General features: G+C 36.8%; 1 protein-coding gene across 1 annotated transcript in view; it reads right to left on the bottom strand.

Moving 5' to 3' along the window:
• Positions 1–982: 982 nt before the first annotated feature.
• LOC106878140 (uncharacterized) overlaps positions 983–16,513 on the bottom strand; it is a 40,385-nt gene continuing 24,854 nt past the window's right edge. Inside the window, exons 6-10 of the mRNA XM_052969760.1 lie at positions 13,532–13,653; positions 10,986–11,134; positions 9,528–9,670; positions 7,132–7,290; positions 983–2,870 (exon numbers count right to left, since the gene is read on the bottom strand). Coding sequence (XP_052825720.1) covers positions 1,349–2,870; positions 7,132–7,290; positions 9,528–9,670; positions 10,986–11,134; positions 13,532–13,653 — 2,095 coding nt within the window. The 3' untranslated portion in view covers positions 983–1,348. The remainder of the gene's footprint in view (positions 2,871–7,131; positions 7,291–9,527; positions 9,671–10,985; positions 11,135–13,531; positions 13,654–16,513) is intronic.

Raw genomic sequence — 16,513 nt, 5'->3', positions numbered from 1 at the left:
ATGAAAACGTGATTAATAAAATGAGGTAACCAATAGTTTTGTATATTCTTTTTTTACTGATTTTTAACTTAAAAAGGCAGTTTTTGTTTAACTTTCCATGTGAAGTCCACCGGTAGTTTATAATTTAATCTCTAGAATTGGTGAGTTGGTAGTCCCATTGATAGTCCCACTGTGTGGAACCTTGGGTAAGTGTCTTCTACTATAACCTTGTGAGTGGATTTGGTGGATGGAAACTAAAAGAAGCCTGTCATATATATGTATATATCTATGTGAGTCTTTGTGAGACTAATAGAATAAGTACTAGGCTTAAGATATAAGTCCTGGGGTCAATTTGTTCAAATAAAAACAAACAAAAACCTTCAAGGCTGTACTCCAGCATGGCCACAGTCAAATGACTGCAAGAAGTAAAAGAATAAAAGAAAAGGTGCTATGTCTTTTCATGCAGCATCGCTTCATCAAAAGTCTTTTCGACCATGTCTTTTGGTCTGTCTTTTTGTCCAATGACAAAATCTTATCAATAAAATTCCCAATGTTTATTTGATTTTGATGTTCACCTTGTTTTTTAAGCAGTTTATTTAAAATTGGACATAAAAATCATCGGACAAAAAGACATCTGACCAAAAAACATGGACAAAGTGATGTTTGACAAAGTGACATCAGACAAAAAAGTCAGGTCATGAAAAGAAAATTCTAGACAAAATTCTTAGTGGCATTTCTTCTGGCTTTATGTTCAAATTCCACCAAAGTCAACTTTTGCCTTTCATCCCATTCAGGGGAAATGAAAAAAGTACCAACTGAGTACTGAAGTCAATGTAATCTACTAGCTCCCCAAAAAAACATTTCAGGCCTTGTGCCTACAGGAGAAAGGATTATCTCTAGTGTGCCATGAAGTAGGAACATTGAGATTTCAGGTATAAACATTAAGTCCCACTTCAATGAGCCACTGAGGTCTATTTTTAAAAAAATATCAATGACACTGTAGTTAAAAGGATAAATCTTCTATTCTAAATTTAATCAATATGTACAAAAACAGTGAAAGAATTTTCAGTTAGTCTGGTAGCCATTCTCAACAATTTAGAGAATATTGTCAGCTCAAATGGTAGTTTGTCAGACTAGACTCATTACAGCATTTAGTTCCATCTCTCTACATTACAAGTTCAAATAACACCTTGTCTTTCAATTTTCTAAGGAGCTTAAAATAATACCAGTGATATACTAGGGTTCAGTCAAATACACCCTACTTCCCTAAAGAAATTGGAGAATTATGTCTAAAGGAATAAATTAATTATTTACAATTTGATTGGAACAGTTTGGTTGTCTCTGTTACATTCTTATTGCAGATTTGATATCAACTTGATGTACGTAAACCCTTAGAAAATGCCAACCAGTGTGCTATTTGCTTCTGCTCTTGCTTTTGTTTTTGTTCCATTTCAAGACATTTTTTCATTCTCTCCATCTCTTCAATTTCTTGGTTTTCTTCCTGATATGTTTTCAGATGAAATTCAGCATAATCTCTAAGTGGATCATCACACAACCTCACCCTGCCCTGTATCATGTTATCCTGCCGTCGACTTTCACACCTTAAACGGTAGTTTGCCTGAAGTTCAGCAATTTTATCCATCTGTTGTTTAGTTGGAATTAATCTTTGAACTGGCTGCATGAGAGAATCTGAAGAATAAAATCCTCTTTTTATAACCAAATCTGAATCTGATTTGGTATGTTTAGTAAAAGCTGTAATTGGTCTGATAACACAAGATTTTGAATCTTGTTCCAGTAGAAACCAAGTTGGTGCAGGACTTGTGGTCCAACCTCTTGGAATGGTAGACTTTATTTTTGGTGATTGCATTTCAAATTTTGCCTTGGTTTTGGTGTATTTTGTGACAAACTTGGTCAGCACTGTTGTCTTTGTCATAATTCTAGCTTCTGTCTTACCTTTTGGATCATCATCATTGTTTTCTTTATTTTCATTGGAAGAACCAGAGTCCTTCAATTGAGATAGGAACACTTGATTAAGAGAAATTCTTGTCCTTGGGTCAATTTTCCCTGGAGAAGAGAGAGACCGGTGTGTTTTTGAAGGTGTCACATTTGTAAGTTTACTCTGCTGCTGATGTTGTTGGTAAGCTTGTCTTGTTAAATGGATAAACTCTGGAATTTTCACTTTAGTTTTAGTACGAATTTGGGACCTCAGCAAGCTTTTAGTTTCAAGCAAACTAACTTCTTTGGACTCAACAACCTTAGGGGGATCAAAAGACCATGATAGTCTACGCACCAGAGTTAACTCCTGATCAGTTTCTTCATCAGATTTTAGATTTTCACCATTTTGAGCAATTTGGGAAACATTATTTGAAATTACTGTAGACTTTTTGACAAAATTTATTTTCATCTCATTCTCACTTTTAGATTTCTGTTGCCAGGTGGCATCTTTCTTCTTCCACTTGCTTGAAGTCCTTTGACTGTTTTGCGAAGAGTGAGTCAGTTTGTCTTTTGATCTATAACCACTTTGAGCTGAGTGGCTCAGTCGATTCTTCAAATTGTATTTAGATATTGTCAAATGGTTTGTTCTGAAACTTTTAACTTTATGGTTGAGTTGAAAACTCTTACTACCTTCTGATATGCTCATTCTTTGTATTTGAGAGTTGCCTCTTTGTCCAAACAAAGAGAAGGATTTTGAACGATCACTATTTGAAATGCTATCTCTGCCTGTTCTGTTCTCTGACCAATTTAAATATTGCCACTTCTCATTTCTAGAGTGGTGACTTGAGCCAGTGTACTTAGCCAGTGGGGGTAAACTGTCATTCTCTAGGTCATAGTTCCATTCTATTTCTTCAAATATCAATGTCAATATTTTAGTGTGGGTATTTACTGTAAGTCTGAAAATAATAAAGAAAAATCAAAGCAATATATGACAGTGTCTATTCAATATTTCTTAAGAGGATTTTTGGAAGTTACCCATTGTACCTCATAGTACCCAACCTGAAAGTCACCCAGAACAGACCAGCCAGCTGATTCACCAAGAATGTCTTCACTCTTTCCCATAAATAGCTCTCCATAGAATGCTAATATAGCATTACCTAATTAGTCAGGGGTTGTGAGCAACTGACAAAATTCCAGTCATGACAAAAACCATCTAGTCTTGGTTTTTACTTGACTTAGTACTGGATCTCCACGAAAGAGATGAACTGTGGAGAAAATATGCTTGATAAATGGTGACTACACCTGCTCACTATCCTGGAATCTCTGTAGATGGTGCAATCTCAGCACAGCCTTCTATACAGGGAGTGCTCGCAGCAGACCACCTCACCAGTGGAATGCATACATACCTTCCACAAGAAGCAAATTATGTGACCAATTCATGCAACAAGCCAACAATGTTGTAAGTAAAGAACGCTGGTTGTGGCTGATGAGTAGAAACCTGAAATAAGAAACTGAAGCACTTATTATAGCCACTCAGGAACAAGCCATCAGAATGAATTTAATAAAGGCAAGGTTTGATAAAATTCAGTTGAGCAAAAGCAGAATCTGTGGGTGAGGAGATGAACGTATTAACCATACCTTGATTGAATTTAGTAAGCTAGCACGGAAAAAATGTAAGTGCAGGCATGACTGTATAAGTGAAAAGTGCATTAGGATGTTAGTCAAATGTGTAGATTCAGAGTAACAGAAAAGTGGTATGAACAAGAAGCAGAGGTTGTGAATAAAAGTTACAAGACTATATATGATTTCCCTATAAAGATTGACCATATTGAAGCAAGAAGACCCGATATGATTATAGAGGACGAAAGAAACAAACAGTGTAAGGTCATATATTTGCAATACCATATGATAATGGAATGGATATAAAAAAAAAATTGAGCAATATCAGGACCAAGCCAGAGAGTTGAAGAAATTATGGAAGGCTAAGATGACAATTATTCATATGGTAATTGGTACACTTGACACAACACTCAAACTGCTATTTAAAAGGCTGAAAGATATTGGAACTGAGAAATACATGTCAAACATGCAGAAAAGTGTAATTCTGTATTCTGAAGGCATCATAAGAAAGAGTCTTGAGATTTGAGGAGATTTGTTGCCACCAAACCTCAAAAAAACATCCTTGCTTACTGACATAGCATATACATAATAGTTATAATAACAATAATCCTTTCTACTATAGCCACTAGACCTGAAATTTTGGGGGAGGTGACTGGTCAATTACATCAACCCCAGGTACTTAATTTATCAACCCTGAAAGAATGAAAGGCAAAGTCGACCTCAATGGAATTTGAACTCAGAATTATTTCTACTCTAGGCACAAGGCCTTGAAAATTTTGGGGGAAGGGGGCTAGTCGATTACATCGACCCCAGTGCATACTTATTTCATGCCCCCACCACCGAAAGGATGAAAGGCAAAGTCAACCTTGGCAAAATTTGAACTCACAATGTAGCAACAGACGAAATATTGCCCAGCATGCTAACAATTCTACCAGCTCATTGCTTTAGTTATAATAACAATAATAATGATTTCAAATTTTGGTACAAGGCCAGCAGTTTTGGAGGTGCAGGTAAGTTGATTACATCAAGCCCAGTGCTTGGCTGGTACTCATTTTATCAAACTCAAAAGAATGAAAGGCAAAGTCGACCTCAGCAGAATTTGAACATGGAATATAAAAACCAATGAAATGGCTGCTAAGCATTTTGTCTGGTGTGCTAACAATTCTGCCAGCCTGCTACTTTAATAATAATAATAATAATGATAATAATAATAATAATAATAATAATAATAATAATAATGGAATGGAGAGGCTAATTGAGACTGTGCAAATGTGCAGCAAGGATATAGGGATGGAATTTGGTATCTCAAAGTGTGCGGTGCTTACTCTGAACTGGGAAAAAGAGTAAATTGTAGGGGCATAGAATTGCCAATTGAAGAGAGAATGAAAGACCTGGATGATGATGGGTACAAGTACCTTGGGATCCTGGAGCTGGACAATATCTTGCATAAAGAAATGAAAGACAAGTTCATCACTGCATGTTTCAAGCACCTTAAACTTCTCTTGAAATCAAAACTCAACTAAAAGAACTTTGTGAATGCCATCAACATATGAGTGGTTGCTGTAGTCCACTATAGTGCACCCATCCTGAAATGGACACAAGCGGAGATTAATCAGCTCAATCGCACTACCCGAAAGACATTGACAATGTATGGTGCCCTCCACCCTGAGGTGAATGTACACAGGCTCTACATGAAGAGGGGTAAAGATAGACATGGGCTGATTAGTGTACAAGAGTGCATCAACAGTGAAAGAAGAAACATGACAGAATATTTGGTAAACAGCAAAGAAGACCAGCTACAGTATGCTGCTAATGCAGAAGGATTTAACAAAAAATGACTTGAGAGTGCTCGTGAATTCCGATCAAGGACACCAAACAAGAGAGAAGAAACCTTACTCTGCATGGAATTATATGGTCAGTTCCACCATGAAACCAACAAATTAAAAGACCAAGAAGCATCATGGAGGTGGCTTAACAAGGGTGACCTAAAAAAGAATACTGAAAGCCTAATCATCGCTGCCCAGGACCACTGAATACCAACTCAGTGAAAAAGAATATATACTACACAAGTGCAACGGACCTTTGCAGAATGTGTGGGAAGAGGGTCAAAAGCATGACTCACCTTGTTAGTGCTTGTGAAAGTCTTGAGCAGAAAGAGTACAAGCATAGACGTGACAAGGTAGCCCAAAACCTCCACTGGCTACTATGCCATAAGTATGGATATAATGTTATGGGTACTTGGTACCAACATACACTGGAAAAGGTAATGGACAAAAAGGGAAAGGCAAGAATCCCCTGGGACTTTGACTTCCAGACAGACTAGGTATTAGCGCACCAAAAGCTGGATATAGTAACCTTTAGGTAGGACAAACAAGAGTGCCTGATAAACGATGTTGCAGTGCCAGGAGTTCAACATATCACCATGAAAGAAAGAGAAAAAGTTGATAAATATGGAGACCTGAGAACTGAGATCGCTAAGATGTGGCAGGTACTAGAGTCAAACATAATGGTTATACCTATTGTCATCGGAGTATTGAGTTCAATACCATGCAATCTGAAAAAAACAGCTGAAAACTTTAGAAATACACTACAATCTAGGAGTATTGCAAAAGTCAGCATTACTTGGAACTGCATGCATATTGCATAAATTACTGTCTGTCTGAGGTCCTTGTTTGGACTTGACAAACAGTACAAACCTCCAGTAGACACAATATCTTCCATCAACAACCTCACAATATTGTATACTGTGTGATGTCTATAATAATAATAATGATGATGATTTCATATATTTACCACAAAGGTGAAGGATGAGAAGGACAATAAAAAGACAGACACAAAGTGTTGGGGTTTACATATAATGAAATGATAAAAAAAAGGACAAACAAGAGTGCCTGATAATCGATGCTGCAGTGCCAGGAGTGGTAAGTAGCTTGCTTACCAACCACATGGTTTCGGGTTCATTCCCACTGCATGGCACCTTGGGCAAATGTCTTCTAGTATAGCCTCGGGCCAACCAAAGCCTTGTAAGTGAATTTGGTAGACGGAAACTGAAAGAAGCCCTTCGTATATATGTATATACATATATATATATATATATATATATATATATATATATATACGTGTGTGTGTGTGTATGTGTGTGTGTGTATGTTTGTACCCCCAACATCGCTTGACAACTGATGCTGGTGTGTTTACGTCCCCGTAACTTAGCGGTTCAGCCAAAGAGACCGATAGAATGAGTACTAGGCTTCCAAAGAATAAGTCCTGGGGTCGATTTGCTCGACTAAAAGCGGTGCTCCAGCATGGCCAAAGTCAAAATGACTGAAATAAGTAAGAGTAAAAAAGAGTATACATGGAAAACACTCCAAAAGAAGGGACATATACATAAAATACAAAGGTTTAAAGAAACAAGGTGGTGGTGAGGATGATAGATATAATAATAATAATAAAAATAATAATAATAATAATAATAATGATAATAATAATAATGATAATAATAATAGTGATGATAATGACCAGGTTACACAACTGTATGGAAATTCTTTCACTTTCAATAAGTTTGAACAATTTATAGAAAACTGGCATTAATCTTCTCACCTATTTACAACAGGGAGTAGATGCAAGATTGGATCACTCTGGCTGTTACCTCTCATAATTCGGCAACATTGGCCAGTTATCAAATTCCATATTCGGATCCTACCATCATCAGATCCAGTAACAACTCTCAGAAATGCAAGTTCAATACACCACACTTCCCTAAAATAAATATAAAGCAATGATTATTAGATTTTAGAAAATTGAGTTCAGTAAATGACATTTTCTTACAATAAATAATTATTTATCATTACAAAAAACACATCAACACACACACCTACATGTGCACACACTCACTCAAAGAAATGTAAACACATTCATATACACACATGCACACAGACATACATATATACCTACATAGACACACATATATACATTTCGAGCGTGGCCGTTTTCGTGCGGGTGACACGTAAAAGCACCCACTACACTCTCTGAGTGGTTGGCGTTAGGAAGGGCATCCAGCTGTAGAAACTCTGCCAAATCAGACTGGAGCCTGGTGTTGCCATCCGGTTTCACCAGTCCTCAGTCAAATCGTCCAACCCATGCTAGCATGGAAAGCGGACGTTAAACGATGATGATGATGATGATGATGATGATATGCTTCTGTACAGTTTTTGTTTATCAAATTTTACTGTGGAATTGAAGCCAAAGCAACAAGGGCAACAAAGTAAACTTCTTAACCACACAGCCATGCTGTATGTACATATGTATGTATGTATGTACGTATGCATGTATGTATGTATGTACGTATGCATGTATGTATGTATGTATGTATGTATGTATGTATGCATGTATGTATGTATGCATGCAGGTATGTATGTATGCATGTATGTATATATGTATGCATGTATGTATGTATGCATGTATGTATGTATGTATGTATGTATGTATGTATGTATGTATGTATGTATGTATGTATATTGTATGTATGCATGCAGGTATGAATGTATGAATGCATGCAGGTATGTATATTGTATGTATATTGTATGTGTGTATGTATGTATGTATGTATGTTGTATGTGTGTATGCATGTATGTATATTGTATATATGTATGTATCATCATCATCATCATCATCATCGTTTAACGTCCGCTTTCCATGCTAGCATGGGTTGGATGATTTGACTGAGGACTGGTGAAACCGGATGGCAACACCAGGCTCCAATCTAATTTGGCAGAGTTTCTACAGCTGGATGCCCTTCCTAACGCCAACCACTCAGAGAGTGTAGTGGGTGCTTTTACGTGTCACCCGCACGAAAACGGCCACGCTCGAAATGGTGTCTTTTATGTGCCACCCGCACAAGAGCCAGTCCAGGGGCACTGGCAACGATCTCGCTCGAAAACCCTACAAGGCCAGTCAGGCGGTACTGGCAACGGTCACGCTCAAGATGGTACATCTTATGTGCCACCCGCACAAGAGCCAGTCCAGGGGCCCTAGCAACGATCTCACTTGGCTTGCCGGGTCTTCTCACGCACAGCACATTTCCATGTATATTTGTATGTATGTATGTTTGTATATGTGTATGTATATATGCATACAGGTATGTATGTATGTATGTATGCATTCATGTGTGTATGTATGTATGTGAAGGTGCATGGCTTAGTGTTTAGGGCATTCAGCTCATGATCATAAGTTTTTGAGTTCAATTCTGAGAGGTACATTGACACTTTATTTCATGTTGCTCCAATCAACTCAATTGTCAAATATAAGTTCTATCAACATTTCTAAGGGCCAACTTTGTCACATTCTGTGTCACACTGAATCTCCCTGCGAACTAATGTTAAAGGTACACGTGTCCATGGAGTGCTCAACCACTTGCACATTAATTTCATGAGGAGGCTGTTCTGTTGATTGGATCAACTGGAACCCTTCCATCATAACCAACAGCGTGCCAATATGTATGTCTGTACATACATATGTTTGTATGTATATATGTATGTATGTCTCTTCTGTTTTTTAATCATCATAAATCTTCCACTGAGGAGGAAGCTGGTTTCCAACAAAGATACAAGGCTCCATCTTTGGGATGTTGTTAACACAGACAAATTCACAATTGGAACTTCAGAAAATCCTTGCATATGTATGTATGTATGTATGTATGTATGTATGTATGTATGTATGTATGTATGTATGTGTATGTATGTATGTATGTTTGTATGTATGTATGTATGTATGTATGTATGTATGTATGTATGTCATTATTCAGTTTATTTCAAGATTTCTTGCCAATAGAGAAAGAACCTCTTTCTAACCTAGATCCAAGGCTCCTCCATTGGAATTTCAGCTTCAACAACAGGGTATGTATGTGAATTTTTGCATGTATATATGTATGTATAATTTTTCTTTCTTTTACAATACCTCAGCCACAAATGAAATTTACCAATGAAATTGCATCTTACTTTGGATGTTTGAAAACATTCAGACAGCGGCTATGATCACCTTGGGAACTCCAGGCCATGGCATAACCATCTTTATCACCACTTACAATATGCCAGCGGTCAAATTTAAGACACATTATTGAACTTGAGTGACCCTTTAATTTCTGTGGTAAAAAAACAAGTTTAAAGAGAACATGAAAAAAACATGGTTAGTGGTAGAAAGACCAAAGGCCAAGCATGTGCTGTCAGTAATTACTCAGGGTAGGCAGTTGGTGATGTTTATGTAGTAAAACACACAAAAAATAAGCAAAACACAGGCGTGCAACAGAGTTGGAGGCAAAATTACTTCTGCCTTTATAGCACATAAAGAAGATGTTGTAGGAATGTACACAGCACGTGTACTACAGCAGTACTATGCGTAGTTTTAATACTGAAATTAAAAGGCAGGAGTGAATTATGCCTACCTAATCTACAAAAAAATAAGATATTTTGCATTTTATGCATAGTAGTCAAAGTAACCTTCGTAATTTTATTGAATTAGGTGCATATTTTGCTATAAAAGGAAAATGCTACTATCGATCTATTTTATTCAGGGTAGGCACTACCTACCTTGCCTACCCAGGCAGCACGTCCCTGCCACAGAGCTATGAGAAGAATGGCTTCAATGATATACAAAATCCAACCCATACAATGTTATTCTAGGAAAACAGACATAAAGTAATTAAAAATGTATTTTGATATAAATCATACTTGCATATGGTTGCTATCTGTAGTACAGTTAATGCTTGTTTCTCACAAAAATAGATATTTGAAAACCTGGTCCAGTCCCTTTTTACTCTCCATCATCTTGGAACATCCCCAACTAGCACATCAAAGAACTAGACAGAATCTCCCATCCACAGCAAGCTTATATGTTTCTTACTTTATAAATAAGCAGAAATTTATAGGGGAAACATTTGCAGCTACAGGTCAAAAACATTGCATAAAAACTCTGTCATTTGCTCTTTTGGTCACTAAAAAAATAAATCATGAAAAGAAGGCTTTTTGCTGTCACACGAATGCCTGAGAAACTAAGTCTGAGGTTTGTGTGAACTCAATGTTAAAATTAGTTGGGAATGTGATGAGGGTAGATTTAAACATCATACTAAAACACATATCACAGCAGCAGCAGAAGATTTAAATTACATCACCTGGTGTTCAATGCATTTATTGACACATGAAGAGAGAGAGGAGGGTGAGAGAGAGGGAGGGAGAGGGGCAGAGAGAGAGAGAGAGTGGGAATAAGGAAAAAGGGAGATAAAAAATACGAAAGAAGTAAGTTAAAAATATGGAAAGAATGTGAATGTAAGAGGAAGTGGAGGAACAGCACAAGTGGTGGGGGATATAATAAATCAATCGAGAAGCAATAAAACTAATCAATCATGGGGCAACATTTGGAGGGGGAAAAAAAAGAATGAAATAAGCTAAGTTAGCTGTTACCTTAACCATTTTTCCTGTGCCACGGTGCCAAACCTTCACTTCACCCTCATCACATCCACTGATAACGAGTTCTCCAGATATTGCCACTGACCTCACTGCTTTCAAATGATGCATAACCTTCAGACATTTACCAGTGTTCAGGTCCCACACTTAATGACAAGAAGATTGAAAGATTTGAGATTTGATGCATTGTTGAAACATAATGTCCTAGGGAAAGTCTACAAAGTTTAGAGGCTCATAAAAATTGTACAGATTTACTTTCACAGACTTCCTCAGTGCATAGGATTGTTGTTTATCTCCAGTTCCTGTTGTGCTGAGGCAACAAATTAGTAGAATTATTAACGCATTGGATGAAAGGCTTTGTGGTATTTGATCCAGCTTGGCACTTTGAGTTCAGATACCACCAAGGTCAACTTTACTATTCATCTTTTCAGGGCTGCTAACTAAAGTACATGTCTAGTATTGAAATCTATTGATTTTTACATCTTTTTCCTGTCATTTTTTACCTTTTCTTAGAGAAATGACTGTATATATAAATTGATTGATTATAAAATCAGTGTTTATAAAAAATACATTTCATTTTCAAAATTTAATAGAATCTATTCCCAAACTTGAAGAGGGGTGGACTATCCCCAAACTTGAAGAGAGATGAACTCCACCAGGTGTAAATGCTCAAGACATGTTTGTCACAATAGTGACCCTACAACAGTGCTGGATTTATCATTAAGCAAAATAAACACATGCTTAGGGCATCAAGTGAAGGGGGAACCACAGAAATGGTAACTGATAAATGATTTACAGCACAAAAAAAAAAAATTACTTTAAACTTGCAAAAATAATACTCAGAGTAGTGTATATGATTGGAAATATAATTTCAAAGTGTTCATGATGTCATAGTGATGATCTGATCAAAGACTTCACAATTTTAAAAAAAGTCGGAGAAAATTTTTCAAATATAAATAAAGTGGAAGTGTACAGAAATAAGTATTATTTTCCATCTTAATCTTTGTTTTGTTTCATTTTAAAAAATAATTTATTTTATGGATTTTATTATTTATATTTTGAATTACATAATCTTTTATGGGGGCACCAAAATCTTTTAAGTGCTTAGGGCTTTATGGGTCTTAATCCAGCCTTGCCTTATAACTTCATCAGGAATTGGCATCCCAGAGAAAAACAATGTATTAAGTGAATAAGAAAAAATAACCTCTTTCTGGATATGTTACCAGTCTATAACTAGACACTTGCCACATGAGTTTTAGTAGAATAAGTGTTTTAAGTAAACAAAGAAGTGCTGAGTGGTAGGATACTGACTGCAAATTCCTCTCGCTAGTTGTTTGATATCTTACCTTTCCCTATCTACATGGTTGTACCGAAAAATATTGAAGGCTGCTGTAACAGATATTCCAAGTCTACAAAATAAATAATGATTTCAGTTTTTGTTTTGACTTCTAAAATGGAACTGGTTACTTGGTTCCCCTCTCTGAGATCAGTATGTAGTTAAAAAGTTCTGTCCAAACCATATTCCATCAACTTTTGGGACCAGTCACTGTACACTTTTCCTTATATAAGTACATGTTTCATTTTTTAATGAACTCCTTGTTATGTAAGGTGCAATGTATGAAACAGAGAATTTGAAAATCAAGTGTCAAATCACATTTTGGGGCACTGTCATTAGAAAAGTTACTTTCCTAGAATAGTCCATGCTCTCCATGAAGATAAGCCAAAGAGTGGGCTTAGTGATTGGTATTGGTAGGATATTTAGAAGATGCACACTTTCCACAAAGATTGTTTGGAATGATGAGGTTATATTTAAATTAAATGGTTCAATTAATCACCACAGTTGTACACACAGGGCATATAAGAATCCACATTTTATGGAGTGTCTTCTACTATTGCCTCAAGCCAACCAAAGCCTTGTAAATGAATTTGGTAGATGGAAACTGAAAGAAGCCTGTCGTATATATATCAGGTCATTAAGAATGAAATGTTCAATTTTAAACTGTAAGTTTATTTTACTTTATCTCAACAAAAAGCAATGCAGTTAATCAAAGTATGCACTTAAAATATCAACGCGATTTTGCCATTTTATCAGCAGCTTATTTATACTGGCAGCAAAGAATTCTGGAGAGCAAGTGGTGATGAAATCATGAAAGGCTGTTTTGTCATTTTCTTAAGATTTGAAGTTTTTTCCATGCAAAAAGTTCTCCCAATGCCTGGAAAATGTGATAGTTAGTTGGTGCAAGGTCTGGTGAATATGGTGGATGACAGTACTTCCAAGTTCACTTCTTGTAACTTGAGTAGCATTCTTTGTGTAACATGTGGTCAAGCATTGTCTTGCAAGAAAATTGGCCTGTCTCTATTGACCAATCTCGGTTGTTTAATTGCAAGTTCACTCATCATTTCATCCGATTGGTTGATATATACAACCACTGTTATTGATTTACCAGGTTTCATGAAGCTGTAGAGAATGACACCAGTGCTGGAGAACAATGAGTTAAACATAGAGAGATAAGTTTTAGAGTGAATTGAAGATGGTAACTCACATCTACAGGAGGCATCTTTTGACCCAGATACTACAGCATCTTTGAAAAGACGAACACACAAAACTGTGCTTCGATGACCACGGTATATCTTCTGACAGCGACCAGTGTCTATTGACCAGCATCTGTAAGTCAAAAAGTAGAAAACAATATTGTGTATATGCAACTGTGTGTGTGTGTGTGTGTGTGTGTATGGGTGGGTGGGTGTTGCGTACACATATGTACTTTAGACATATGTATGTGTGTGTTTATGTGTGAATATTTAATATAGATATGCACTTGTTTATGAGTGTATGTATGTGTGTGTGTGTATGTGTGTGTGTGAGTGAGTGCGTTCATTTGTTTGCACATATATAACCCTGAAATATATGTATGCCGGTATATGTGACTAGTTAATCTAGATATGTACCTGTTTATGAGTGTATGTATTCGGGTGAGTGTGCATCTGTGTAGGGGAATGTGTGTGAGAGAGAGAGAGTGTGTGTGTGTGTGTGTGTGTGTGTGTGTGTACTTATCCGTACTTATCTGTATCTGTATGTGTGTGGTCTGGATATTTACTTATGTAATTTTAACTACATCTGAAAAATTTGTTTTGTAAATATTCAAGCATCAGTTTTCTCTTTTACTTAACCACATTCCCATGCAAACTGATTTGATTTGACCATGTTCAGTTCATTACAACCCAATGTACAACAGATATAATTTGAAGATTATATCAGAAGTAATGCAAAAGTGGCATAAATTCTTTATTAACTGACACAGGTTATACAAATTTCACCTACTGGTAGAATAACTTTTTCTCTATGGTAATTCTTCTTGTTCTTTATTACAGCAAATAATTGATTCCAAGCAAAAGTGACATACCATCTTTGAATCCTTCATGAAAGAGGGGTAAGGTTGTGATGGCTACAGGTTGTTCATGGAAATGACACCACTGTTAAGAACAATGTGTTCAAATGGATGAAAAAGCGTAAAGATGAGGAAACCAGCATTGAAGACAAATTATCTATTTGGAGGCTATCAACTATGAACACTGACATGAATCGCCAGTGAGTGAATGAATTGTTTCCCATTTATTATAACCCAATGCTTAATTAATCATCATAAACAGGGGACATTATGTAGAAGAAGTGTAGATTACAGAACTAAATGTCATACTGTCATTTGTTCATTTGTTTGTAAAATAGCAATCAGTGTCTCATACTTAATGCAGATTCATCATTGAAAGCCTGATAAACTTCTTTATTAACTGACTCAAGTCATACAAATTGCACATGCTGGTAGAGTAACTTTTTCTCTGTGGTAATTCTTCTTGTTCTTTATTACAGGCAAATAATTGATTCCTAACAAAAGCAACATACCATCTTTGAATTCTTCATGAAAGAGGGGTACAGGTTTTGATGGCTACAGTGAATATATTAGTGGCTTTGACCTTTTATCTCTTCTTCTATTCATTTCCCTGCTAACCTTTAATCACCCACCCACTTTTGTTGTTAGCCTTCATTTATTTTTCACACTTCTCCTTCCTTTCTACACTCTGTTTTCTTGTTTCTTTTTCTACTCCCTCCACTTTTTCCACCTCTGTGGGAGCACCATTCGAGCATCAGGCCTAACAGAGGCAATGTAGCCAATGCTGGTGTCGCGTAACTGGTACCTGTGCCAGTGGCGCATAAAAAGCACCCTTCGAGCATAGAGCCTCACGGAGGTAATGACAAATGATTGAGACCCTCGGCATGCAAATACTGGTGTCACACAACTAGCATCCATGTTTGTGGTATGTAAAAGCACCCATTACATTTTTGGAGTGGGTGGCATTAGGAAGGGCATCCAACTGTAGAAATCATGCCAAATCAGACTGGAGTCTGGTGCAACCCCTCAGCTTTCCAGCCTTGGTCAAATTGTTCAACCCATACCAGCATGAACAACAGACATTAAATGATGATGATGATGAAGGTTGTTTGTGGAAATGACACCACTGATAAAAGCAATGTGTTCAAATGGATGAAGTTTAAAGAAGAGGAAACCAGCATTGGAGACAAAATTATGTGGTTGGAGGTCATCAATTGTGAACACTGACATGAAACGCCAGTGAGTGGATGAATTGATTCTCATAGACAAACTAAATCTTAATCCATGAACCTGTTGCACAACTGAACTGTGGTTTCAATGTAATAATGGAAGACTTTTGATAAGGGAAAGCATGCGTAAAGTGGGTACCTCAGCTGATGACACTTGATTTAAAGATGAGGGTCAGGAGACTGCACTAATATGCTAGAAGCATTTGAAGCAAATGATGATGCATCTTTATGGCCCAGAATCAAAGGTTCAGTCCATAGAATGGTGTCACTTCTTTTTCAAAACCCAAGTCAGTGATTGGCACAGAGAGTCATAGTGACTGTTTTTCTTATGTAATGTCACGGACATCATTCTCATTATTTTCTGGAACATGGCAGTACTGTGAACAGTGAACAACACGGTGAACAATATAGTGAACAGTGAACAATATAGTGAACAGCGAATAATATAGTGAACAGTATAGGGGACAGTGAACAGTACATTGAGACACTAAAAAGCTTAGACAAAACCACTGAATGAGACTGAACAAGAACCTGAAAATGATTCACATTCACCATGGCAATATGAAACCATAAACATCTTTGACAAAAAAATCAAACAACAAATGGGCCAGTCAACATTTCTTCATCCCCTGTACAGCTCAGATTTGACACTCTCTGACTTCAAACTTATTGGTCCAATGAAGGACAGTCTTCAGGGACAATTAGTTGATGACATAGATGAGGTGAAAGAGGCTGTGAAGAAGTGGGTACAACAGTGTACACTTGAATTGTTTCAAAGAGGAGTCAGGAGTTGTGTTCAGTGATGGTGCAAATGCAATGGAGACTTTGTTGAGAAGTAACTTTGTATAGAGGAAGAAGTACTCTACTAACATGCAATTTAAATTACCTACCGGGAAAGCCCCCGGCC

This window comes from Octopus bimaculoides, chromosome 7 (genome assembly GCF_001194135.2).
Source record: "Octopus bimaculoides isolate UCB-OBI-ISO-001 chromosome 7, ASM119413v2, whole genome shotgun sequence".
Classification (NCBI taxonomy): domain Eukaryota; kingdom Metazoa; phylum Mollusca; class Cephalopoda; order Octopoda; family Octopodidae; genus Octopus; species Octopus bimaculoides.
The sequence above is the reverse complement of the archived record's forward strand: the minus strand, read 5'-3'. Positions and strand labels throughout refer to the sequence as shown.